General features: G+C 46.4%; 2 protein-coding genes across 3 annotated transcripts; both read right to left on the bottom strand.

Annotated features, from left to right (window-relative positions):
• Window positions 1–13,894: 13,894 nt before the first annotated feature.
• On the bottom strand, window positions 13,895–20,963 carry TSPYL2 (TSPY like 2). Of its 2 annotated transcripts, XM_047093641.1 has the most exons (8): window positions 20,949–20,963; window positions 19,938–20,836; window positions 18,550–18,627; window positions 18,314–18,425; window positions 18,081–18,226; window positions 17,852–17,949; window positions 16,701–17,536; window positions 13,895–14,625 (listed from the first exon to the last, which is right to left on the bottom strand). In XM_047093641.1, exons 2-8 carry the CDS (start codon window positions 20,760–20,762, stop codon window positions 14,450–14,452), a joined length of 2,271 nt encoding a protein of 756 aa, XP_046949597.1. In that variant the 5' UTR covers window positions 20,763–20,836; window positions 20,949–20,963; the 3' UTR covers window positions 13,895–14,449. The 2 variants fall into 2 exon arrangements, with proteins under 2 accessions (XP_046949597.1, XP_046949596.1); XM_047093640.1 differs by lacking the exon at window positions 20,949–20,963 and having other exon boundaries at window positions 19,938–20,901.
• A 2,339-nt stretch (window positions 20,964–23,302) lies between these two features.
• GPR173 (G protein-coupled receptor 173) lies at window positions 23,303–26,363 on the bottom strand. The gene has a single exon (XM_047093645.1). It carries the CDS (start codon window positions 26,047–26,049, stop codon window positions 24,928–24,930), a length of 1,122 nt encoding a protein of 373 aa, XP_046949601.1. The 5' UTR covers window positions 26,050–26,363; the 3' UTR covers window positions 23,303–24,927.
• Window positions 26,364–27,852: the final 1,489 nt, after the last annotated feature.

Genomic DNA, 27,852 nt, shown 5'->3' with positions numbered 1-27,852 from the left:
TAATCTGTACATAAATAAATGCAAGTAGAATAAACTCAAAGAGATCCATACCTAGACACATCATAGTGTAACTGATGAAAGCAAAGACTAAAAGAAAATCGTGAATACAGCAAGAGAAAAATAACTTACTGTGTATCAGGGACTCTCAATATGATTAACAGCTGTCTTCTCATCAGAAACCATGGAGGCCAGAATATAGTAAGATGGCATCTTCAAAATATTTACAGAAAAAGACTGTCAACTGAGAATTCTCTATCTAACTAAATTGCTCTTCAAACATGAAACAGAAGTTAAGATAAACAAAACCTGAAAGAATTTGTTGCTAGCCTACTTATCCTACAAAAAACCCTTCTTTCAGCCTTAAATTAAGGGACACTAAATGGTAACCTGAAATAGGTATTAAGAAAGAAAGTATTTTTGTTTGTAACTCATATTCTCCTATCTGTTTTAAAAGACAACTGTTATAAATCAATAATAATAAAAGTGTGTTGATGTGCTTATAATGTAAGAAGTAATTTGTATGATAATAACACTACAAAGAAGGAAAGAGGGAACAGAGGCATATTGGAACAAAGTTACTATTGAAATTAAATCAGAATTAATTCAAAGTAGATTGTTTCCAGTTAAGATGTTAATTGTAATCCTCAGGGCAACTATTAACTATCTATTAACTATTAACAATCTAAAAATATATGGTTAACAAGGAAATTAAAAAGTTAAAGTAGAAAATATCTACTTAACACAAAAGAAGAGAGGAACTGAAAAACAAAGGAACAGAAAAGACAAATGACATACAAAAAGCATATATTAATCCTTCATAAACTCTTCCAAAAATAGGGGAGGAAACACTGTGCAGCCAGTATTACTCTGATACCAAAACCAGACAATGACATCACAAGAAAATTACAGACCAATATACCATATGAATACAGACATAAAAATCCTCAACAAAACACTAGGAAACCAATTTCAGCAATGTATACAAAGTATTATATAACATGACCAAGAAGGATTTATTTCAGAAATACAAAGTTGGTTTATCATTTGAAAATTAATCAACGTAATACACTATATAAATAGAATAAAGCAAAAACTCCAGATGATCATCTCAAAAGATGCAGAAAAGTCATCTGACAAAATCCAATACCCATTCATGGCAAAAGACACCAAGAACTAGGAAGAGAAGGAAACTTCCTCAATTGATAAAGGGCATCTATATAAACCCCACAGTTAACATCACACTCAATGGAGAAAGACTCAATACCTTCCCCCTAAGATCAGGAACAAGACAAGAACATCTGTTCTCATCACTTCTAGTCAACACTGTACTAGAAGATCTAGCCAGGGCAATTAGTCAAGAAAAAGAAATAAAAGGCATCCAGATTAGAAAATAAAAAGTAAAATTATATTTGCAGATGACATGATCTTATACATAGAAAACCCTAGGGAATCCATTAAAAAACCATTTGAACTAATAAGTTCAACAATGTGACAGGATAGAAGAAGATCAAGAAACAAAAAATCAAATGTATTTCTATGTACTAGTAACGAACACTCCGGAAGTGAAATTAGGAAAATAATCTCATTTATAATAGCAGCATAAAGAATAAAATACCAGGGCGCCTGGGTGGCGCAGTCGGTTAAGCGTCCGACTTCAGCCAGGTCACGATCTCGCGGTCCGTGAGTTCGAGCCCCGCGTCAGGCTCTGGGCTGATGGCTCAGAGCCTGGAGCCTGTTTCCGATTCTGTGTCTCCCTCTCTCTCTGCCCCTCCCCAATTCATGCTCTGTCTCTCTCTGTCCCAAAAATAAATAAAAACGTTGAAAAAAAAATTAAAAAAAGAATAAAATACCTAGGAATAAATTTAACCAAAAAAGTGCAAGCACTAAAAACTACAAAACACTTCTGAAAAAAACTAAACATCTCAATGGAAAGACACCTTATGGTCATGGATTAGAAGGCTTGATATTGTTAGATGGCAATACTTCCTAAATGGATATATAGATTCAATATAATCCCAATAAAAATCCCAGCTGTTTTTCTGCAGAAACTGACAAGATGATCCAAAAATTCATATGGAAATGCAAGGGACTTAGAATAGTCAAAACAGTCTTGCAAAAGAAAAACAAAGTTGGAGAACTCCCATTTCCTGATTTCAAAACTTATGACATAGTAATCAAGACAGTGTGGTCTGGCATAGTGACAGACATACAGATCAATGAGGTAGAATTAAGAATCCAGAAAAGTAACCTTTACATTTAGGATTTACGATCAGTTGACCTTTGACAAGGTTTCCAAGATAATTCAAAGGGGGGAAAATACTCTTTTTAACAAAAGGTGCTAGAACAACTAAACATCCACATGCAGAAGAATGAAATTTGGACTCCTGCCTTACACCATACACAGAAATGAACTCAAAAATGAATCATTGGCCTAAATGTAAGAGCTAAAATCATACAATTCCTGGAAGAAAAAGCCAGAAGAAATCTTTGTGACCTCAGGTTAGGGAATGTTTTCTTGGATATGACACAAAATGCTGAAGTGTCAAAAAATTGATCAATTGGACTTTCCCCAAATTAAAAACTTTTGTGCATCAAAGGACACCATCAAGAAAGTAAAAAGACAACCCACAGAATAGGAGGAAATATTTGCAATTCACATATCTGATAAGTGACTTGTATCCAGAACATATAAAGAACACTTACAGCTCAACAGTAAGACAATCAAACTTTAAATGGGCTAAGGATTTGAATAGACATTTCTCCAAAGGAGATACACAAATAGCCAATAAACACATGAAAAGATGTTCGACATCATTAGTTATTAGGGAAATGCAAACCAAAACCACAATGAAGCACCCCTTCATACTGACTAAGATTGTTATAATAAAAAAGACAGACAGTAAAACGTGTCAGTGAAGATATGGAGAAATTGGAATGTAAAATGGAGCAGCCCCTTTTGCAAACAGTTTCTCAAAAAGTTAACGTAGATTTGCCATATGACCAAGTAAGTACACTTCCTAGGTATCTACCCAAAGGAAAAGCAAACACACATCCACACAAAAACTTGTGCACAAATGATCAGAGCAGTATTATTCATAATACCAAACACGAACACGACTTAAATGTCCAAAAATTTACAAACAGATAGGACAAACAAAATGTGGTCTATTCCATCAAATGGAATATTATTTGGCAGTGAAAAGGAATGCTACATCAACAACATGGATGAACCTCCAAACCATTATGCTAAATGAAAGAAGCTGGTCAGAAAGACCAATATACTGTATAATCACATTTATATAAAATGTCTAGACTAGACAAATCAACAGAGACAGGAAGTAGATTAGTGGTTACCTATGACTGAGGGGAGGGGAGTAATGGGGAGGGTCTGCTAATGGGTATGAAGCTTCTTTTGGGGGCAGATAAAAATGTTCTAAAATTGATTGTGGTGATGGTTGCACAACTCTGAATATACTAAAAAAAAACAGCACCCTTTAAAAGAGTGAATTTTATTGTATTAAATATATCTCAATAACACTCTACAAAAAGGTGGGAGCAGTAACAGAATGTCTGTGTGCTAATGATTTGTAGAGAAGTGGAAATTGCTGGAACAATGTATTTGAGTGGAGGGACCAGAGTCTGATGACAGCAGGGCCAGTTTATCCATAATAACAGAGAAGAAGGCAGAGTATGTGACTACAGGTGCTGTTTGGTGGTTAGATGTGGTTATGGGAATCTGTGCAGGTTTTCTTCTGATGGTTTTAATTCTTCAGGCAAGTGGGAAGCTTGAGAACAGGATGGAAGAGGAGGTATCAGGAGATTTAAGGAGAAAGAAGATGCTATTTTGTATTTATACCAATTATACCAATGTTAATTCCCTAATTTTGATAACTGAACTATAGTTGCATAATTTATTATTTAAGGAATCTGAGTCAATGAGGAAGGTAGGAGAGTGAATGGCGCAGGGTAGTGCAGTGGAGCAAGCAGAGAGTAGGACTTAACCGGGGCAGGAGTTTTGCCCTGTAGACATGCTGAAGTACACAGAGGGCAAAGGAAGTGACGATATATGCAAGGCTATGGTTATCATGATGCACCATGGAATCTGAGCTGATTAAAGGAAGGGCATGGGAACACGGAGGAAGTAAAGGGTAGTGAAAGCGTTCAGTCTTGGTGGTGTGGAGGGGTTGTTGGAGCTGGAGAGCTAGAGGGAGTAAACTAGAAAGATAAGAATCACTGGCTGGATGGCAGAATGCCTGAAACAGAGTACAGAGGTGATACAGTCATAGGTACAGATAAGAAGGGTGAGACTATCAGAGAGGGTAGCTGAGGTGGGATTGAAAGGCAAGAGCATTATAGGAAAATGGATCAAGGAAGTGAGAGACAAGAATATTGGAAGGATCATCAATGAGGATATTAAAATCACCAAGAAGTAGAACTGGTGTAATGCTAAAAAGTGACAGTGAGATAGTAGCTAAATTCTAGGAATGAGGTTATGATGGGAGCAGGTATTAGTGTATGCCTATACCTGACTATAACACAGACGTGTGGGTAATGGTTTAGTCTGATGATTTGAGATTTAAAACAAGGTGGTTGATATTTACATAATCTTAAAGTATCTCCCCACAAATCACTTATTTTTTTTTTAAAAATTTTTTTTTCAACGTTTATTTATTTTTGGGACAGAGAGAGACAGAGCATGAACGGGGGAGGGGCAGAGAGAGAGGGAGACACAGAATCGGAAACAGGCTCCAGGCTCTGAGCCATCAGCCCAGAGCCTGACGCGGGGCTCGAACTCACGGACCGCGAGATCGTGACCTGGCTGAAGTCAGACGCTTAACCGACTGCGCCACCCAGGCGCCCCACAAATCACTTATTAATTACAAAGGAAAAAAGAGCAACTATAATGGAGAAACCTGGCAGACACCACCTTAAACAAATAGTCAAAGTGCACAAAACCAGTATCGGGAAAAACTGACATCATATGCTTTCTGACATAAAACACTGAAGACACATATGTTCTTAGGTATTCAGCCTAAGGAGGACATGACAACTAAATGAAATGTAAGATCCTGAATTAGATCCTGGAAGAGAAAAATTACATAAGTGGAAAAACTGATCCAATCTGAATAAGTTCTGTACTTTCATTAATACTATTTTACCAATGTTAATTCCCTAATTTTGATAGTTGAACTATAGTTGCATAATTTATTAATACTTAAGGAATCTGAGTGAAGGATAGGTGAGAATTCTTTGTACTATTTTTATAACTTTTTAAGTCTGAAGTTAGGTAAAAATAAAAAATTTTTTAATGCTAAAAAAAAGTTGTTTGAGGAGGAGGGAAAGAAAGTGCCTGGGATGGTCAATCAGAGTGAGGACACCTACCTTCACCTCCAGGCCTCCTGGAAAGAGGGGTATGAGGGGGCTGCTGGGGAGCAGAGTGCTCAGGGGAAAGCCAGTTTCTATTCAAGCAGGGGGTAGACAGTCAAGGGACGTTTGGGGACATTTTTGATCACCACCGTAACTGGAGATCACTAGTAACATTTAGTAGGCATGGACCAGGGGTGCCCAGTGCTCAAGACAGCTCCAAACAACAAAGAATTATTCCATATCCATGCAACTTTAGAATGTCCCACCAGACGATCATGTAGGTGAAAAACCCATTCATTGCATTCATTTATTCATTCAACAAACATTTATTAAGAGAGCCTATTGGGGCACCTGGGTGGCTCAGTTGGTTAAGTGTCAGACTTCAGCCCAGGTCATGATCTCACAGTTCGTGGGTTTGAGCCCCACGTTGGGCTCTGTGCTGACAGCTCAGAGCCTGGAGCCCATTTCGGATTCTGTGTCTCCCTCTCTCTCTGCCCCTCCCCTGCTAATGCTCTGTTTCTCTCTCCTTCAAAAATAAATAAAACATTAAAATTTTTTTTAAAAAAAATTTTAAAAAGAGAGCCTATTATGTGCTAAGCACTGTTTTAGGTAATAGGGATACATCAAGGCATGAAAAAGACAAAAATCTCTGCCCTTCTAGAGCTTAGAATCCAGTAGGAGACTTAAACAATAAATGACAAACACAATAAAGGTGTAGATTATATATTATATAAGAGGGTGAGGAGCACTATGGGAAAAAATAGATGGGGTATATTCTAGGGAAGAGCTGTAACTTTAAAGAGGATGGTCAAGGTAAGCCTCATTGAGAAAGTGACATCTGAGAAGAGGCCTGAAGGAAGTGAGGGCATGAGCCTTGTACATATTTGGGGGGAAAGCATTCTAGGTCTAGGGGATGGCCCAGTACAAACCCCTGAGGTGGAAGTGTGCCTACTATGTTCAAGTAGCATAGAGGAGGCCAGTATGGGTGGGAGAGAGGGAACAAGTGGGGAGAATGGTAGGAGAGAAGGTCTGAAAGGTTATGGGGGCCAGATTATGGAATATGTACTGACTTTTCCAGAAATTCAATGAACCATACAAATTGAGGGAGGATTGCACTTTGTTTTGTTTAAAACTTTATGAAGAATAACAATTCTTGATATTCATGAACAATGGTTTGGAAAAGCATATCACCCTACCCATGGTTTCTGAGCAATCAACACACATGTGTCACATTCCCAGGTGCAAGTATCATTACATGCAAGACCATTCATTATATCTTCCAGTGAAATTATATCCCAGCCTTTAAATACTGAAATGCATATCATTTTATCATAAATTACTCTTCCTTTACTTCTCCCTTATATTACAATTAGGACTTAACACTGGTTTGGGGGGAATTATGTGTGTAGACAGATTCTATTATCTATGAACTTCATTTCATAATAGTGAAAGGGGCATTTCAAAATATAAATTATAAAAAATGGAGTGTTGAGTCCAATAGGTATGAGAATCACTAAGGCATGGCAAGAAAACGAAGGGACTATTCAGAAGCCAGCATGAGAATGGAGATTTTGCTGTTGACTGACAGCAAGTTCCAGAAGGCTTGGTTAAAGGATTTCAGGATGGGGACAGAAAAGAGGGCATCTGGGGCTGTGTGGAGATCTAACTAGAAGAATCCTGGTCTTCTTGTGGTGACCAACATGATAAAGGTTAAAGGGCCTGGTTCACTTTTTCATCTAAGCTGCTTCTGACCCTGTAGGTCTCTGCCTGTTTAACACAGTAGAGTGAGGAAATAAAGAGGAGTCTCTCCTCAGTGAAGCCAGAAGCCAGTCAAGGCCCGGCTCCATTTTTTAATTTATTTTTATTATGTATTTATTTATTACCCACAGAACAGTCCAGAACCCCAGGTGAAGCTCATAAGGGCTCTCAGGCCAAACTCATTGCTATAAGCAATGCACCTTTAACCTGCTTAGAGATGAGAAAGAGACAGATACAAAGATGAAAAACAGTAACAGAGAAAGAAGCATTTAGAAAGAAGAATCAATGGGGGTTGGGTCAGAGACAGGGAGAAAATAAAGTCAAATACCAAGAGAGATCTTTTTTTTTTTTTCAATCACGACAGTCATAATTTATTGGGAATTCTCTAGGGGCCAGGCACTGAGCAAAGTGATGCACATGTATGGTCTCAGGTGGAGATTATTAGACTCCCATTTGACAGATGAGGAAACTAAGGCCTATATGGGTGATGTAGATGGCTCAAGGTATCATGGCTAGTTTTAACTGGTAAGGTCGGGGTTCAGCCTTCTAGGTCTGGGCTGTCTAGCATGTCTCAGAGAAAGAGACAGGCAGAAATATAGAGACACACAGTAAGATGGAGGTAGAGACGGAGAGGGAGAGGAGCGGCAGAGAGATGGAGACTTCAGACACGCACGCAGACGATCACGTGAGCTGCAGACCTGCACCTAACCGTTTCCCAAGAGACAGGGGTGGGGGATGGAGAGTGGGCATGGGCGATGGGCTCCGCAGGGTACTCACCTGGTTGCTGTCTGGGGCTGCAGGGGCACTCGCCCTCCCTTTGCTACCCGCAGGATCCTCAGCAACCTGCTGACCTAGGGTTAAGAGGCCGCCCAGGTAAAAGCTCGCCCAGGCCCCACCCCTCTTGCGCTCCAGCCCGGCCTCTTTCCTTTACACCCCCCAACCCCGTCTTTACAGCGTCTCACCAGACACCTCCTGCCATCCGCGTCGCCGCTGCCGAGCGCAAGCAGATTAGAGGGACCGACGGCTGGATCTAGTGAACACACTGAACGCGTCCCTCCAGTCGGCTGGAGAACGAGCGGGTTAGCAGGCCTCCACAGCTACTGACCGCTCTCGGGTTCCCATTGGAGGAGTGCCCTCCTGCCTTCCCTGGGATTGGCTGGAGTTGGAAACACTTTAGTTTTACTCCCCCAGGCCGGGATCCAAGCCGAAGAAAACACCGCCCTCTTGGGGGTCTTTGATTGGTTTATGAGCCAAGCCCACCCTTTAATAGGATTGGCCAGAAGAGGACTTGTCGTTGCCCTTTGCCAGTCTGTCTGACAGGGCTTCGGGGATTAGTTGGGAACACGCAGACGCGAAGCCCAAAGCGAGGCTGGGCGTCAGTCAAGTAGATTCCCGGCTTCTTGACGTCTTACTCTCCGTGAGCCATTTTACCTAAGCCAACGCTCTGCTAAGAGACACGACCTTACCTCCACCTGCAGGGATTTCTGAACCAGGTTTCTTTTGCTCAAAATGAACGTACTGCCTCATTTCAACCATGGACGGTGAGGTGGTTATGGGGCTCTGGCCATTCACCCATCAGGTCCTGCTGCTAAGACATTGGTCAAGTGACAACCTCATTAGGAGCCTAAGTTTAACCATCTGTGAAAGGGGAAGATAATTTTGAAATCTTTCCTAACGATGCTGTTGTGCGGATTTAGAGGACACAAATTAATTGCCTGGCGCATATATAGTTAAGGTCTCCCCTCCTAATTCTTGCCTTTCCCATTGTTTCAGACTGAAGGAACTATGGCCCCAGAGAGGCAAACTGATTGCCTTGAGGTCACACAGCAACAAGACCCTGAATAAAACCCAGGTTCTGTTCTCCAAAGGAAAGCTATTTAAGAAGGAAGGAGAGACAGGAAGGACATTTCTGTTATCAGGAGTTCTTAACTGGGGTTGATGGACCTCCAATCCAGTCCCAGGACAGGGTTTGGAGGGGCCCATGAATTCGGATGAGAAAAATTATACATCTTTATTTTCACTCTAATTGAAATTTAGAATTTTTTTCGGTAGAGAATGCAAAATAGTAGTAGTACCTGTGATTCTGTCACCAAGAGAAATCACAGAGCTTTTCATATCACAGTACAGATGTTGCAGATCTCTTGAAATATGTAATCTCATCTCTAATCTAAATTTATGATAGGGGTGCCTGAGTGGCTCAGTGGGTTAAGCCTCCGACTCTTGATTTCAGCTTAGGTCATGATCTCATGCTATGTGAAACTGAGCCCCACACTGGGCTTGGCACTGACTGTGGAGCCTGGTTGGGATTCTCTCCCTCTCCCTCCCTCTCTCTCTCTGTCTCTCTCAATAAACAAACAAAAAAACAAACAAACATTAAAAAAATAAAATCATGATTCTCATGAGACCCTCCACTAGATCTTATGATTTAAGGGATTAGTGAGGAGCACATATTTACCATAGCACATATTTGCCTTTTCCATATTTTAATAACTACAGTTCAATATAATCAGTTTCTTTTGTAACTCTAGGTATCTAATTTTATACATCTAAAAGATGTTGTTTTGTTTTCTTTTGTTTTGCTTTAGAAAAGGCCTGGGGCACCTGGGTGGCTCAGTCAGTTGGGCATCCGACTTCAGCTCAGGTCATGATCTCATGGTTCGTGAGTTTGAGCCCCACGTTGGGCTCTGTGCTGACAGCTCAGAGGCTGGAGCCTGCTTCAGATTCTGTGTCTCACTCTCTCTCTGCCTCTTCCCTGATTGCACTCTGTCTCTCTCAAAAATAAATAAGCATTAAAAAAAATTTTTTTTCAGTTTTTTTTTTGTTTTTTTTTATATATATGAAATTTATTGACAAATTGGTTTCCATACAACACCCAGTGCTCATCCCAAAAGGTGCCCTCCTCAATACCCATCACCCACCCTCCCCTCCCTCCCACCCCCCATCAACCCTCAGTTTGTTCTCAGTTTTTAACAGTCTCTTATGCTTTGGCTCTCTCCCACTCTAACCTCTTTTTTTTTTTTTTTTCCTTCCCCTCCCCCATGGGTTCCTGTTAAGTTTCTCAGGATCCACATAAGAGTGAAACCATATGGTATCTGTCTTTCTCTGTATGGCTTATTTAAAAAAATTTTTTAAAGAAAAGAAAAGGTCCATAGCCTTCACCAGATCACCAAACAGGTCCATGGCACAAACTTGTCTCAAACTCTGGGATCCAGGAAGACAGACTTAGTTTATCATGTTTCCTTATTGTATCCCTATCACTAAGTTTAGTATTAGACACACAGTAGGTATTCAATCAATGTTTACTAACTGAATAGGATTCATCTCCAACCATCCTCCATACCACCAACCAAGGGAACCAGTGCTGGCACTCTTGGTCACCTGAGAAGGATGGATATTCCTGAGTCTACTTTTGTCCCTGTCCATCTGCTTTTGTTCACAGAAGTGGGTGGAACTTTAAAGGTCTGGTCCCAGGAGATCCTGGGAACCTCACCCCCATGAACAGGGCCTTCTGCTGCAGAGGAGTGGGGTAAGCTATGAAGGATACAAAGACAAATAGCTTTAGCATGGGAACAGGCCCTGGGGCACACTGGGTCCATGACTCTTCATCTTCCATCTGGTCCTCCTCCTGGTTTCTGTTTAGGCTCCCAGAAAATGGCTCCTGTCTTCTCTGGTCTTCAGCAAAGACTATATTTTGGAGTTGGATGTGACCTTAAAGACCTTCAAGAACAGCCCTCCCTTTTGGAGGCCCAAACTGGGCAGGACCTGAAGCCACACCACACACTGAAGAGTGAGGACATGGAAAAGATGTCACTCTAGGCAAAGAACATCCTCTCCTTCCATGTCTTAACCCAAAACATGAAAACCCTAGCCAACTATATTAGAATCCCAGAATTGGCTTCTAACAGTGTCCTTGAAGCCAGAGGCCTTCTATGACAGTGTGGGTGAAGAGGAGCCTCAAATGCCAGGATGAGGGGCTGGGGATTTGATTAGGAGAGCAGAAAGGAATCAGGGAAGAGCATGATGAGGGCCAGGCTTCAGAAGTCTGCTTCAGGGCTGGTCTCCATCTTGGGATCCTGGGCAGATTATTTCTCCAAGTGTTGATGTCCCAGCATGCTTGATCTAAGTTTGCAGAAGGGAAAAAGACCCTCTAGTGAGGGTGATGGAATCACATTGTGAGGCAGAGCACACTGAGGGAAGGATACCCAGGCCAGGCTGTCTGTCTCTCAGACTGGCCTCTTCCTGGCCTACTCCAGGCCCTTTGCCCCTGATGTTTCTCCCCTAATTCACCACCTGATAATTGTGACTGGCCCCTGATACTACACAGTGGTATCTTTTTCCTCTGCACAAGATGCCTTTGACTTGGGATCCTGCACTCTCAGCTCTGGCCCTGAGGCAAGATGTTACCCTTTCTGGGCCAGAGTCTCCTCTACCCACCTCTGACAGTGCAGTCCCAGGTCAGAACCAGAGCCAACAAAGCCTTCATGCTCTCCCCAAAACATTTATCAGAATCATGGAGTATGTCCAAGATCTGGTGTTCCAACTATTTCACAGAGGTGGGACAAGGAAGGGAAGGGGCCTTGCCCAAGGTCCCACAACAACCCGGCAGTCATCCCTGACTCCTCTCAGTCCCCTCTTTTCCCATATCCAAAGTCCATTGATTCCATCATCTTAAAAGCTCTCATAGAATAGATAGGTCTTTCGTGTCAAAGAATTTCAATTAATTTATGTAGATATTTCCCCCTTAAGGAGATGGAGCTTAACTTCCCACTCCCTAAGCATAAACTACACTTAGTGGCTTCCTTCCAAAAAGTATGTAGGGTACAGAAAGGGGACTGGGGGGAGGGGACGAGTAGCTTTACAGTGGAAAAACCTGACATACCTCAGCCAGGCGATCAGAATTAACATCAACAATGTAAGACATATTGATAACATATACCCTTGATATGATGAGGCTGTCATTTTCCTTCTGTGGTCTTCCTTCCCCAAACTCATAACCCCAATCTAATCATGAGAAAAAACATCAGACAAATCCCAATTGAGGGACATTCTACAAAATACCTGACCAGTATTCCTCAAATGCTGATGACTTCAGGTCATCAAAAACAAGTAAAGTCTGAGAAACAGTCACAGCCAAGAGGAGTCTAGGGAGACATTACAAATAAATGTAATATGTTATTTTGGATGGCATCCTGTAACAGAAAACTTACATTAAAAACTAAGGAAATCTGGGGCACCTGGGTGGCTCAGTTGGTTAAGTGTCTGACTTCGGCTCAGGTCATGATCTCAATTTGTGGGTTCAAGACCCGCATCAGGCTCCGTGTTAACAGTTCAGAGCCTGGAGCCTGCTTCAGATTCTGTCTCTCCCTCTCTCTCTCTCTCTCTCTCTCTCTCTCTCTGCTCCTCCCCTGCTCATGCTCTGTCTCTCAAAAATAAATATTTAAAAAAACTAAGGAAATCTGAATAAAGTGTGGACTCTAATGTATTGGTATTGGTTCATTAATTATGACAGACGTACCAGACTAATGTAAGATGTTAACAATGGGAGAAACTGGATGCGGGGTATATGGGTAGTCTCTGTATTATCTTTGCAATAATTCTATAAATCTAAAACTGTTTTAAGATTCTATTTTTCTAAGTAATCTCTACACTAAACGTGGGGCTCGAACTCACAACCCTGAGATCAAGAGTTGCATGCTCTACTGACTGAACCAGCCAGGTGCCCCGAAATCTAAAACTTCTAAAATAAAAAATTTATTTAAAAATCCTCCCATGTCTGCCCATTACGTCACTCTCACCTGAAGAATAGCATTAACTTCCTCACTGCTCTCCCTCCTTCCAATCCATTCTCCTGGCAGCCAGCAGAGGGCATCCGCTAAAACTCAAATCTGTATCTGAAGCCTTCCATTCATTAAAACATGGGCATTGCATGGAAAATTCGGGAGGTATATTGCCGAAGACCAACCTGGATATTTGTATAAGTTATTATTATGAGGCACAAAGAATCTGGAGGTATTTACGATGTCCGCTTTAATAAAGTTACCGTTATCCAAAATCTGAAACTCAGCCTTTCCAAAGTCTCCCAGATAGTCTTTCAGACGCCCAACTCCCGACACTTCCCCCCTCAATCACACAGCTACATAGTAATCTCCCTTTGCTTTCTCCTTATCCCTATGCACTCTTGGGCTCGAGCCATCTTTTCTTGCCTTCTCTTCCAGGCCTAGTTCCAGGGACCCTGCTCCCTCTCCCTAAAATGAGAGAGCATCCCTGCATTATTAGGATGTAATGTCTCGACAGATTATCATTTTTTTAAAACTACATGCAAATGAGAAAAAAATGGATTCCAGTGGCTCCCCACGCCCAGCTCACACTAGGCCTGAGGAAAGGTTTGACGCATGATAAATAAAAAGATGAATCACTAACAAACGGATATTCCAGGGCGCAAGGCGTTTCTGTGCGCCTGCATGACACCGGACGGCGTGGGAAGTTATTTGCTACCTGGCTGGTCCACTGCAGCCTCCGGTGGGGGGGGGGGGGGTGGGGCTTTTTCAGCCTCGCCCTGCCATTGGCCAAGATGGTCCGCATTGGCTGACGCAACACCTCTGCGGTCCTGCAGAGCTCGCCCCCAGAAAACCAAACACCCCCCCTCCCACCGCCACCACCATCTTGCAGGCCAGTGCGGAGAAACGGATGGCGTTTTGAGGGCCTGTGGGAATGGAGACTGGCTCCTGGGGATGGCTTGCCAAGCAGAACAAAAGACTGGAAGCTGCACTTTGAATTTGCTCAGAGTTTTATTAGGATGACCAAGGTTCACAAGGAACAACGAGGGGCTTCTGGGGGGGAGGGGAACAGGAATACCGCAATGACAAGCGGCCTTGCATAGACACCAAGGCGAGCTAGCGGGCACAGCGTGGGGAGGGGGCGAGGGACGGAGGCAAAGAGAGGCTTGGGAGAACAGGGTGGCAGTAGAGCCCCCCAAGGCCACAGCGGCCCTCCCCGCTTCGGGATCAAGGGTGTCCACTCCACACAGCACGAGGAGGAGGATAGAGGGGCCCTGACCAAGGCATCACAATAAATACGTTTAGCAGCACACAGAAGCTTGCAGGGGAGGAGGGCCAAAAGGAAGGGGGAAATCCCCCCTTCCCTCCCCCCCCCAAAATAAGAACTCTGCAATTACTAAACCATAAAAATAAACTTTAAACCCGTGTACGAAGTCGGTCACCCCCCAGAAGTGCAATATGGGGCCGCGCGGCCCTAGCTGAGGGGGAGGGCAAATGGGGCAGGGGGAGAGGGATACAGAGAGGCAACCCCTGCAAGGGTAAAATGTTTATCCGGTTTTGCCCCTCTTCCCCGGGTTGGCCCAAACATTTTGGACCTGAAGCACCTCCTCCATGTCAGAGTCTTCAGAGTCTTCCCCTCCTTCGAAGTCGTCTTCGATCCCTTCTTCCTCCTCCTCCTCGCTTACTTCCTCATCGTCACTCTCCTCACCTTCTTGCTCGCTGTCTGTACAGGGGAAGAGAGACAAGGGGCAAGGAGGGGAAAAAAGAGGGTGGTTAGATGAGCAGGTAGATGTCACTCTTTTGTTTGTTTAAACAATAGAAATTTATCTTCTCAGTTCTGGAAGCGGGAGGATAGCACTTAACAGTGAACAGAGCCTATAGCCAGGGCTTTGGGGGCCTGGAACCACTCCCCAAGCGCCTCTGCTTGGAAAAAGCAAGTGTGTGTGTGTGTGTGTGTGTGTGTGTGTGTGTGTGTGTGTGTGTGTTATCTCAAGCAAGCCCAGAGGGAAGGAGGGGTGGGAGCCCTGCCTCTGGCTTATCAAAATTGATACCATGTCTGAAAGTAGCTTTTTCTCCCCATGTAATGTGTCAGTGTATGTGTCTTCTGAGCTCTAACCTTGGCTGAATAAACCTTCTGTTCTTCCCAGGCAGCTCCCCCTCTTCTTTTCCCCAGTCTGATCCAAACAGGCCACACTCTGTCTTCTTTAGTCCAATTCCCTACCCCCACTCCCACCCTAGGGCTGGGCAGATAGCTCTTCGTCCCCTTCTCTGAAAGAAGATGCCATCCAGTGGCAACTCCTTCAGTTTCCCTATTCTAACTGAATATATGTCTAGATTGAATTTACATTCAATGCCTCCTTCCTTGCCCCTGCCCTCAATGGAAATTTGCCAGACACCCCATGGCCAAAACCCCCAGGAGTGGTTGGTCTTCCAGCTCCTTCTACCTCCCCCAGGGGCCTGCCTCTCCAAGGTCTGCCTGCCCACAGCCAGGCTCAAACATCTCCCTTGCCTGTCCTCTGCCATCCCCTTCTTAGCCAAGGTTTGATTCTATTGCCTTGCCCCTTGCTCATTCCCTCCTCCTACCCCACTGATGTGGCTCTGCTCACACCAATCCATTGAAACTACTCTTGGCAAGGTCACAGATGACCTATTCAGTGCCAAATCCAGTCCTCATTATACCTGACCTGGACACTGCCCACAATCCCCTCCATGCCCAGTTCTCTTCCTAATTCTACCCTCTCAGAGCCTCAGTTTCCTAATCTATAAAACGGTGATAACAGTACCTAGCTCATAAGAGCTGCTGTGAGGATTAAATGAGTTAGTAAGTAAATCACTTACGATAGTGCCTGGCACATACTAAACACTTCATTAATGTTAACTGGCCAGAATCAGGGCTAGGATTCTGTTCTGGCTTGTTACCCCCTTTTATTTATAACTTCTTACTTCCCAGACACATAAGCAACCACCTGCCTGGGCTACCTGTACCTTATGTCCAACAGGCCTTTCCAACTCCATGTTCCCCTCTGCATTTCATCAATCCTGCCACCATGTCGTTCCCAATCCTAAGAAATGGTACCTCCGTTTGCCAGTCATCCAGGCCAGACCAAACCTGGGAGTCACCGTAAATACTGCCTTCTCCCTCAACCTCCCATGTGCAAACCTTTCTCAGCATTTCCTAAAATACATGTTTTGGTGAGCAGTAAACAGTGGCTTCTGCGGTTAAGAAGTTTGGGAAATGTTGGGTTCCACAATGTTTAAATAGGTTTCTTACAGCTAGACTTTTCAGAGCCTTTAAGGGGCTAATGTACCTGTCACTCTACCTGCAAATATTAATGTATGCAGTATTGTCCCCAACATACCTGACTACTGGACCTTTTTGTGAGAAACAGCTTTCAGAGCTGGTGAAGGATCCTCAGAAGACAAACAAGCCTGGGAGTTCCCTGAAGGCCAGGGCTGGGTACAGAGCGTGCTGAATTGTAATATGTTTGCCAGTTTCCCCCTTTCTGTGTGTGAACTTGTCCTTCTCAATTTTCTACCCACCTTCTATCTCTTCATTCCTTATTTGTCTATTGCTCTGTTACAACTTATCTACCCACCAGCTAGAACTGAAATTTGTTTCTTTGGTTCTCTTACAATTGTTAAGTTAAAGGTTCCCTGGCCTTGCTTTGTTTAAAAAGTTGCATAAAATGCTTTTTCTTTTCTCCACAAGAACAGACTGTACTCATGCCTTGATATCCTGACCCTGGCCAGCTTTTTTCTGGGAAGAGAAAGAGAAAAGAGGGGGGGCTCTAGGCTCACCTTCCTCACTGCCCTCATCTTCTTCTTCCTCCACTGAGGATCCTTCTTCAGAGATGTTCTCCACTTCGGCCTCAGAGTCATCCTGGTTGTTGCTGTTATCCTGACAAGGGTCAGGGTCATCACTATCATTCCTGTAATCTTCGATGTCTCTGTCGTCATCATCACTGCCTTCATTGTCACCTTCATTGCCATCATCATCGCTGCCTTCATTGTCACCTTCATTGCCATCATTATCTTCATCATCACTGCCCTCGTTGTCTCCTTCGTTGTCACTGTCACTGCTGTCCTGGTTGTCACCGCTGCTGCCATGGTTGCTACCTTTGGGATTCTCGGCACTATTAGGGTTCTCATCACCATCAGGATTCTCATCGTTGTCATCAGTATTTTCTTCATTGTCATCAGGGTTCTCTTCGTTGTCATCAGTGTTGTCTTCAGGGTTCTCACTGTTGTCATCAGGGTTCTCGTCGTCAGGGTTCTCACTGTTGTCATCGGCACTCTCGTTGTTGTCAGTGGTCTCGTTGTCATCAGAGCTCTCATTATTATCAGTGGTCTCGTGGTCATCAGGGCTCTCATTGTTGTCAGTGGTCTCATTGTCAGGGCTCTCATTGTGGTCAGGGCTCTCACTGTCACAGAGGCTCTCACTAATGTCGGTTATCTCATTGTCAGTGGTCTCAAAGCAGTCGGTGGTCTCCATGAAGTCAGAGATCTTGATGTCATGAATGGTCTCATTGTCGGTGATGTCATCACTGTCTGAAGTCTCGCTGATAATGTCTTCCATTATGTGATACTCGTCAGAGTCTTCCATAATCACCACCTCACACTTGTCCCTGTTTTTACTGTGGGGAAGCCTGGAGTTGAGTATATGATTGGTGGGAGGCAGGGCAGACACTAAAAGGTGCTAAGTAACTGAGGAGGCAGTAGGTTACAAGGAATTCAAGGGATGAGGTTAGGGTGGGGAGAGTCCCATTTCTGCTCCTGCCTGCACGACCTCAGGCCAATCACACCCCACTTATGCGTATCATTCTCCACTTGTAAAACATACTGAATTCTCTCAAAGGTCCCTTTGGCCCTATAAATTCTGGGTAACACTTGCCTAATCTTTGTCCCTAACAAACCACCTCTCAGCCACCAATTCCCCCCCACCCCATCACCTTTCTTCCTTTTCTTGCTTCTTTCTGTTTGCCCTGTAGCCTCCTTCTCCCATCATGTAGTAGCGCAGAGGGTTGACCCACAGGTCATTTTTGATAATCTGTTGAAAGAAATGAGGGGGGAAGGGGAACAGAGTTATGAGTAAAAGCCCCAGAGCCTACTCCCAATTCCCCAAGCATCCAGAAGCAAGCCTAGCAAGGCTTTCTCTGGCAATGCCAGGAGGGGCCCCACCTCAGCAATCCTGTCAGCCTCTGGGAGGCTGTGGTTTGAGAACCAGCTGAAGAAGCTGTGGCTGGTGTCCTGGTTCCTGTGCCTGCGGGCCTGGGGCTCCTGGCCCCGGTGCCAGCGGATTGGAGTTGAGTGGGACACCAGCCGGCCTGAGAGGAAAGGAGGCTGTAGAGAGGGCACTGGACAAAGACAGATGGGAGTGGGGAGTGACGGTTTTCCCTAGGACCACCTCTTACCAGAGCGGCTGCGCTGGAACTCCTTGACAATCACCATGTTTGTGAAATAGGGGTTTGTCTGGAAATACAGCTTCATCTTGTAGCCCATGGAGATATGTCTGAGATCCTGTACCTGCTCAGGTTAGAGGTAATGTTGAAATCCCCACCACACCAAGGCCCTTCCCACCCAAACCCCCTCACCTCCAAGGACCAGATTCCTTGCCCGATCCTAGTAAAAAACATGTCTTTGGTCTGACCTGCAGATTGGTCAAGTAGCGGAAAATGTCTTCATCACGTCGGTTGATCAAGATTGAAATTTTGGGGTGGTTGAGGAACTGACGGAGGGAGCAGTTTAGGTCAAGGAGTGACTGTTCAATGAGAGAAGGAGGGAGGGAAGGCCAGGCAGGGCAGAGCAAAAGAGAAGCTGGAGCAGAATTCCTTCTGTGTTCATGTGATGTGTGGGGAGCAAGTGGGTCATGGGACATGACCCATACTTTCTTCCTATGATACTATGTGGTGAGAACCTATGTTTATGCAATGTCAAACATCTGTTATTAGGTTGCCTTGCCATGGTCCATATTTGCTGTGTGTCTGGGTGCTAAGGGTCCTATGTCCGTGTGATGTTGTATCCTTGGGTGCTGTGAATTTGTATTCACAAGACATTGTGTGTCTGGGGGCTGAAGCCCCAGGCCCAAGTGATGTTATATCTGGTTGTTGAGGGCCTGTAGTCATGATGTTGCTTATTTGAGTGTTACAGGTCTGTGTCCACATGATATTGGGTATCTGAGTCTGAAGGTTTGTATCCATGTGATAATGTGTCTGGATGCTGAAAACCAGTAAGTCAAATGATGCTACATGTCTGCATGCTGAGGACCTGCGGCCACATAATACTGTGTGCCTGAGTGCTGACAGCCTGGGATCATGTGATACTTTGTATGAGAGTGTCAAGGGTCTCTATCCATGTAATTCCATTATGAAGTTAAACCCATGTGTTCCTAACATGTTGTATATATGTACCCCAGAGATAAGATTTTCACCAATAGTGAAGAAGATTCTTCTTACTCTTCTTTCCTTCACTTAACTCCTTGATCTCCACTTCTAGGTACTCCTTCTTCTGACCTTTTAGGGGTTCCAGCTCCTTTCTAGCCCCCTTCTCTCTAGCAAGGATTGGGGTCTCCCTAGTATCTCAGCAGAGACCTAGACTTGAAGAGCCACCTGTGACTTAGGCATCCTTTCTGGGCAATTTCTCTGCTGTGTGCCTTTCCTCTCCCTCTTCACCATCTCTGAGCCACTTTATCTTCTGTGTGTCCCTCCCCTCCTCCTTTCACCATCTCTGGTCCAATTTTTCTGTGTGCCCCTCTACCATCCTCCCCATTTCACTATTGATTTTTATTATGCTCCTCCCCTTTTCTCTTTCCCATCTGTGGTCCAGTTTTTATGCTGTGTGCCTCTCTCCCCCCTTCATCATCTGTAGTCCAGCTTCTCTGATGTTTTGCCCCTCTCCTTCCATTCCTCCTCCACCAAACCTAGGCATTTTTCCAATAGGGATCCACCCACACACAAATTCACCCTTTCTGTTCCTCCCCCTCCCCCCCCCCTTTTTTATCATGAGCTCCTGGCCCATGAATTTAGATGACAAGGATACTGCTTTGACCCAGAAGCCTGGGATATGCTGGATGATGAGGTCCCTGCGCTCCAGGAAGGGTCTTCGCATCTGGATGAATTTGCGCTTCAGACGGAGGAACGCCTTGCCTGCCTTGATGTTCACCGCCTCCAGGTCCAGTTGAATGTTTTCCAGTGCCTGCAGGATGCACTCTATCTTCTCGGCATTCTTCTTGCTTTCCTTCTTCACCTTCCTCTGCTTCCTCTTCCTCCTCCTCCTCCGCTTCCTCACGCTTTCCTTTTCATCCTCATCGTCATCTTCCACTAGGATGATAGCCTCTTCCTTCCCCCCTGGACCGGTTAACCTCTGGTACGCCCAGTGCCCTGCGCTACAGGTTTCTAGGACATTCTCTCCAGCAAAACTGCCGGGCTCCACAACCTGAAAGTCAATCTCCACACTTCCCCCAGAAGCCTCCGAAGGAGAGTATGTTTCTAGGCTCTCCGTGGGAGGGGGCGCCTCCCCATACCCTGACTCCATCTCAGGCTCCCAGCCGGGACCCCCAGAACCCAGGGTGAAGTACGCGCGGATCCCCCCCTCCTCCAGAATGACATAGGGCGGCGGCGGAGGCAGAGCAGGGCCCAGCCCCACCCCCCTCATGTCAGCCAGCACCTGTGCCGCCTCGGTTTCCTCCTGGAGCCTCGGGCGCTGCTCGGGTGGAGGCAGGGGCAGTCGCAGGAGCGGCGGGGGAGGCAGGAGTGGCGGGGGAGGCGGAGGCGGCGGAGGCGGTGGCAGCTGGTCGTGCTGAGCGTGCTCGGAGCTGCTCAGGCGGCGGGCCTTGGCCGGAGGCCCCTCATCCTGGCGGTCCATGGCGACCGCGCTCACAGCTCAGGGGATCGCACTCGCCCCTTCGCTCTCGGCCAAACCGCTGCTGCCTGTCACACCTGAAGCAGAGCCACTGCACCTCACGCGACCAGCTCTCCCCACAGCCTCGCTCTGGCGTTCCCTCCCACAGCGCCAACCCTACTCCCTCCGCGCCAAGCGTCAAGGCCCCACCCTCTCCGTGACGTCAGAGGCCCATTCGTCCTCTCCAGTGGCTGCCAGCCGCGGCCGCGGTGCTCGCTCTCCCTCGACCTCTGCCCACTCTCACGCAATCCGCTTGCCAACACCACACCTCATCTCTTTTCGATTGGCTCCCCTCCGGGCCCGCCAATCACCGGGCTGACTCCGCCAGCGACGAGAGGGAAACTGCAGGGCGATTGGCTGCAAGGGAAGCTAAGGGGGAAGAAACCCCTCTCCCTCACCCCTCCAGCATTTTATCCAATGGGAAAAGTACCAGTGGTTCTGAAGACCAAAAAACAAAACAAAAAACAAACGCAGGCACCGAGCAGGATGTGCTCAGATAAAATTGGAAGAGCCTCACTATCGTTTTCCCTCTTAGCGGCCCTCCCCTAAGCAACTACGCACTTCTTAAATCTGCTCCTTCCCCCGTGCCCAGCGTTTGCCCCCGTGGCGAACTCTGATGTGGCCCCTCCGGGGGGCTAGGGTTGCCCTAAAGGGGTCTGGAATTTCGAAACCTAGGACCTTTGGTTTCGAGCTAGATTTTGACGTGGCGTTTTCCATCTCTGCAAAATGACTCTAGAAATAATAATCACGCACAAGAAGTAACTTTCTCTGCGTCATTAACATGATTGTGATTCCGTTCATCTGCTAGATTTTTCTAGGATTTTCTATCTTTTCGTCTGCTCAATACTTGCCCTCCTCCCAATCCTTTCCTCTCCCTTTACCCAGTGTATGCTTTTTTAAAATTGTATTTTAGATCTTTGGGGATCAGATGGATGGTCTTTAGTGAGGCAGGGTGGTGGGTTCTGGCTTTGGTCTGGGATTGGCATCAGGGGCCTGCTCTTCATTTTGTAGCACTAACCAAATCACTGCCTTTCTCTGAGCTTCAGTTTCCTCTCCTCTAAATTTGAGATCCTTAAGAATTGTAGGAAACTGCCCATTGCAGCCTTTCTGTGGTAGCGGAAAATTGGAGGCAACCTGGAGACCCATCACCAGGGGAATGGATAAGAAAAATGTGATACATGTAGAAGATGGACCACTAGAATGAATTAGATCTACATACAGCAACAAGGCTGGATCTTTATAAAACAGAATGCTGAGTGAAAAGAGAAACAGAACAAGATTTAAAGTACAATACTGTTTATGTAAATTAAAACACAACAATACCATATATTTTTCACAGATACACATATATGTAAACAAATACATGAACCGTGAATTGGAAGGACATACATTAAATACACAAGAGTGGGTGTCTATGTGGGAGGGGGGATTGGATCAGGGATGAGTGATGAAAGGGATGAAACAAAACAAAAAAATAAAAGGGACTCACATGGACCAACGATGATATAGTGTGCCAAGAACTGAGGAGTATGGTCAACTCAATTCTGTGCACCTGAGAGAATAAGTAAATAAAGTATTTGAGTGCCCAGGTAGCAGGCTAGCTGGGTAGACTCCCAGGCTTGGCTTTCTTTATTCACCCCTAACATCCCTCCTCTGAATTTAGTCAAAGGTTACCAAAGTCCCAGCTGTATACAGTGGACTCTTCAGAAGGGCTCCCATCCCAGACTGAGCAGTCCCTCCAGAAGCCATTACTTTGTAGGGAGCATTTTCTAACCCCATTAGTTCACCCTCAAGTTTAATCCCCAATTCCCAGTCCCTATTTTCCATTGCAGTCCACTTTCAGGAACACTTCATTTGTGTTTTTGAGAGGAGACTGACCATGGAGTTGGAATGGTACCTGGGGGTTCCAGGCTTTGGGAAGAGATGGAGTTCTCAAGTATCCTGCCCCTGCTCCATGTTCACAGCCTGGGCCAAAGAAGGAAGATTTATGAAATGGGAGTCTACCCTCTTGCTGCATACATATGTACAGTTTTAAAATTCTATTCTCTGACCACTCAACCTCCTGCTGCAGGGACATACTCTAGTTTGTCTCCTTTCAGTTAGGTGCATATGTGTACGTGTGTGTGTTTGTGCTATATGTCTCCACATACAGGCATTTGCTCACATGTGTGCACCAGGCAGTGCTGCCTCCCCACACAGAGTCACACACAGTCTCACTTGACCATACCTCCCCACATGTGGTCATGCAGACAGGACACACACACACACACACACACACACACACACACGCACACACGAGTCAGAAAGAGAAAACATCCAATATAGCATTGTTCTTTTCAGTTTTCCATTTACAAAATCCAATGGTGAATCCAGGCAGTTAGAAAAAAGAAATGGAGGAAAACCTTCCAGAATATACCCTATCTACTCCCACCCCTGTGGTCCCCCCACCCCACTCCCTGGGAAAGGCACCCCCATCACTATCACTGAGAGAACAGGTACCCACCCCCACACCCACTCAGCCACTCTGGCCTGCCTTTCCAGGGCTGCTCCACAGCCAGGCTCATTAATGTCTCTCCTGCCTAGAGTGCCCTCCCCATTCCTCTTGGATCAAGGCTTCCCCAGTGCTGGGACTGTCTTGGGGGTAGGGAGGGAGCTTAGGACAAGGGCTTCTATCAGAAAGGGAAAAGGGTGTGGATAAATACAGATCTCTCCCTCCCCCAGGAAATAAGAGGGGGACAAAGAATCTGGGCAAGACCAGGCAAAGGAATGCCAGCTTGGCTCACCAGTTCCATAAGAACTGGCCATGATGTGAGTCCAGGGTGGACTCTGCCCTGGGAGGGAGGCTTGGGCTCTCCCACCTGAAGAATCTGGCTGTAGTCTGCTCCACTTTGGGTGGAAGGAAAAAAGGGGAGAAGGGCTGTTCAGGGAAAGGAATCTGGGGGCTGAGGGCCCAGAAGGCCAAGGGCTACCAAGAGGGGCAAGGCCCCTGAGGCTTCAAGGGGACAAAAAGAGGTCAGATAGGAATGGACTCAAGTCCACAATGCCTTGGAGCTTATACCATCATGCATTATACCAAGGCCACCCCCAACTTTTCATCTTCAGGATAATAGTATGAACCCAGGAGACAATTCTGGGGTTGAGTTCGGCTCTGACCCCAGGTGCTCGTTTCCAGTTACTCTGGGGAGTTTGGCTTTCTCCCTACACTTCCCTGGGGGAATGCTCCTGCCCAGGGCACCCACATCAGCCCTAGTGGAGCTGGAGTGGATTTCCATCCTCAGGAAGAAGAGTTGGGGGCTGGGGATCCAGGAGGCAGCTCGAAAGAATGCAGCCAAGCTCAGGTCTCTTCAACTCGAGGCGTGCAGCTCACATCCCATTCTTCACCTAGCCTGAGCCCATTCCAAGGGTCCTTCTCCCTCCCCTCCTGGCTTCTTGAACAGATGCTCAAGAAACACTCAGGAGGTCTGGACATGGTGGGGAGGGAGAGGAAACCAGGCTTGGGACCAGGGTTAGCTTAAAACAACAATTGCACACAACGCAGCCATTAAACATCCCCGCTCCCTGGGGACCCAGAACCCCCTTTGATCCCTGTTGTCAGCAGATGAATTTCTCCCTAAAATCCAGGTCTTGCTAAAGGACTTGGAAGGAGAAGGTGCATGGGAGCAGAGGGGGCAATAAGAGCTCTGGAAGTCTATTTTACAGGACAAATTTCCCCCTTCTGGACAATGTCAGAAGGAGAGACATTAAAGCAAGAAAGCCTATCTCCTCAGCTGTTAGTAGAAAAACCTGCATTTTCAGTCTTACTTTCTTTTTCTGAATTGTCACTTCTGAGAGAGAGAGGAAAAGAGAGAGGAGAGAGAGAGAGAGAGAGAGGAAATGACAGAGATTGTAGAAGTGGAGAATGAGGCAGCAGAGACAGGCCCCATAGAATTAGAAACACCTCTTTCCCAGTCCCCCACCCCGGTCTCCAACCCTGGGGAGGTGTTGGCAAAGGTGCCTAGATTCCCGGTGGTTCCAGGGGCTGGGGCTGGAGCTCAGAAAGAAAGGCTCCTGTAGGAGGCCCACCCTTCCCTTATTGTTGGCCCCAGCAAGGTAGCCATGACCTCCCTGCCTGTCTGCCTACCCGCCTGCTTCACATGACACAGTAGGGTTCTCTGGGAGCCGGGGCACCTCCTGTGCCCCAGCAGGGGGCATGAGTCCTCAGGCACTTCTTGAGGTCCTTGTTGAGCAAGAAGCAGACTATCGGGTTGACGGCAGCCTGGGCGAAGCTCATCCAAACAGCGGTGGCCAGGTAACGGTGGGGCACGGCACAGGCTTTCACAAACACTCGCCAGTAGCAGGCCACAATGTAGGGTGACCAGAGGAGCAAGAAGAGCAGTGTGATCGCGTAGAACATACGGCCCAGCTGCTTTTCACCCTTGACCTCGTCCATGCCCAGCAGCCGCCGGCTGGCTGCGTGCCCATTCTGCCTGATACCCAGCAGGGTTGGTGGCATGGGCCCACGGCCAAACCCAGCGATCCAGTTGGCAGCAGCCTGGCCGGTGGCCCCAGGACCGTGGAATGTCCAGTTCTGGCTAATGGCTGGCACCATCTGCACTGGCTTCATCTTGCGGTGACGATACTCGAAGAGGAGCAGCTTGCCATAGACAGCATGTGTGGCTGCCATGAGCACAGCCAACATAAGCATGAAGCCCAGCGTGTCATTGGCCTTGAAGTAGCGATGCTCAAAGATGCACTGGTCCTCCTCACGGATAAACTTGTAGGTGCCCACATCAAAGACAGGTGGGAAGGCCATGGCCACAGACAGGGTCCAGGCCATGCAGATGACAGCTGCGCATGTCCAGAGTGTCATGCGCTTGGCGTAGAAGCGGTGGTGGGCGATGGCCATGTAGCGGGTGACGCTGATGCAGAACAGCATGAAGGCCGCATGGAAGCAAAAGAGCACAGCCATAAAGGCCACAATCTTGCAGCTGAGAGCACTGAAGGTCCATGAGGAGCCGTGGCGCACAGAAGCCAGCACAAAGGGGAAGCAGACGGCAGAGCGTATGCCGTCGGCCAGGCACAGGTCCAGCAGAAAGTAATAAGGAGCCTTGTGCAGGGCACGCTCCTTGAGCACCAGCAGGGACAAGATGGCATTGCCCGCCAGGCTTACGCACATGATTAGTCCCAACAGCACCAGCTTCACATAAGCTGATGCTGATGGTGGGGATAGTGCGCCGCTCACCTCTTGGGGCTCTCCAGTAGTGTTGGCCATACTGAGGGGGCAGGGGCTGCTCCCAGCCTTACAGGATCAGCCAGTCCGGTATTTGATGGGCCCTGGGGGACTCCATCAGTTGTCCTGCTGGGCTGCACCTGCAAATAGGGATAATGGGGAAGAGACAGACAGACAGAGATAGAGAGATGAGGGCAGGAGAGAGACAGAGAAAAACACAGAGGCACAGAGACAGAGCGAGAAAGGATAGAACAAAGAGAAAATGGTGACAAAGACAAAAATAGATGCAAATTGAGACAGCAATGGGAGGGTGAGAGTGAGAAGACATAAGAAGAAACAGAACCAGAGAGACAGGGAAAGAGGGAAAGGAGAGATAGAGATAGAAATGGAGAGAGAGAGAGAGAGGGAGGGAGAGAAAAACATAAGAAAAAGAGACAGTGAGAAACAGGTAGAAAGGAGAGGTGAGGAAGAAACAGAAAGGGCAGTGTTAGTGGGTCTACATGGCCTCCACACTTACTCCCTGGCTGGTGTCAGGTCCTGCCCCTGGCCCACTGCTGCTCCTACCCCCTCCTTGCTGGGCGGGGGGTGCTTCACCTCTCTGGCTTGTCCTGGGTTACCTGTTTCCTCCATTGGTGGTTCTGTGGGGCGGGGGTATTGGTGCAGCTCTCCTCCCCCTTTGCAAGGCCCTAAGGTTATGTTCCTCAAACTATTTTTGACCTCTACCCATAGTAAGACATACATTTTACATCACAACCCGGTACACACACGTGTGCACACAGAGCTGAACCAAAAGTTTCAGAAAACGGTACTGATCCTATGTGTCACATACCCCATTAGTTCTACTCTATTTCATGACTTTTTGTGGATGTTGGTAGCCACTCATTAAATAGGCTTTTTTTTCATATATTCATGATCAGGAATGTGGTTAGCATGATTGAGGAAGAGTGGGAAGACCAGTGTGGTTGGAACAGGGCAGGCAAGGGAGACAGTGGTAGAAAGTGAGATCACAGAGGTGTCTGAGGTGTTTGGGGCCAGATTATATAGGGCTGTGGGCCATGACAAGGACTTAGGTTTTTATTTTAAGTCAGGTGGGGAGTATTGTGAATCTAAAGATGTGGGTATGCTTGTGTGCTTTCATTCATTGAAAAACGATTTATTGAGCATCTATTGTATGACAGGCACTGGGAGTACAGCTGTGAGTCAGATGGACAAGCGTCCCTGCCCTTATGAAGCTGATATTCTAGATAATAAAGAAGATACATAAGTGAAGTATAGTAGGTCAGATGATGGTAAGTTCCTTAAAAGAAAAGTAAAGGAGGGAAAGGGGATAGGAAGTGCTGGGGTGGGGGAGGTATGCTTTTGGATGAAATGGAGAGCAAAGGCTTCACGGAGGTGTCATCTAAGCAAAGACTTAAAAGAGGCAAGAGAGTGAGCCATGTGGGTATTGGATGGAAGAGAAGTCCAGGCAGAGGGAACAGCCAGTGCAAAGGCCCTGAGGTGGGATTACATGTGGTATATTTGGGGAAGAGTAAGGAGGCCACTGTGCTTGGAACAGAGTGAGCGATCAGAAAGTAGTAGGAGGTGAAGTCAGAAAAGTGGTGAGGCCAGATCACATAGGCCATCGTGAGGACCTTGACTTTTACTCTGAGTGATATGGGAGCCATGGGAACAAAAGCAAGATGTGATGACTCAGGATTGCACAGCATCCCCCGTGCTGCTGGGAGGAGCACACACCATGTGGGGCAAAGGTGGAACTGGGGAGAGTACACAGGAGGCTCCTGCAGTAATTCAGGTGAGAAATGATAGCACTCCATGCCCCTTGCCCTGCTTTATTTTTCTTTCTAG

The sequence above is a fragment of the Lynx rufus genome, unplaced genomic scaffold, assembly GCF_022079265.1.
Source record: "Lynx rufus isolate CCGP_SWC_20201006 ecotype Redwood Valley unplaced genomic scaffold, mLynRuf1.p SCAF_35, whole genome shotgun sequence".
Taxonomy (NCBI): Eukaryota; Metazoa; Chordata; class Mammalia; order Carnivora; family Felidae; genus Lynx; species Lynx rufus.
The sequence above is the reverse complement of the archived record's forward strand: the minus strand, read 5'-3'. Positions and strand labels throughout refer to the sequence as shown.

Excerpts from the sequence above, each read along its gene's own strand:
- TSPYL2 (XM_047093641.1), bottom strand. The coding sequence starts at position 20,762 with ATGGACCGCCAGGATGAGGGGCCTCCGGCCAAGGCCCGCCGCCTGAGC. Across the intron at positions 18,426-18,549 it reads GCTACTTGACCAATCTGCAG|GTACAGGATCTCAGACATAT; the intron begins GTCAGACCAAAG and ends TAACCTGAGCAG. Across the intron at positions 17,950-18,080 it reads AGGCTGACAGGATTGCTGAG|ATTATCAAAAATGACCTGTG; the intron begins GTGGGGCCCCTC and ends TTCTTTCAACAG.
- GPR173 (XM_047093645.1), bottom strand. The coding sequence starts at position 26,049 with ATGGCCAACACTACTGGAGAGCCCCAAGAGGTGAGCGGCGCACTATCC.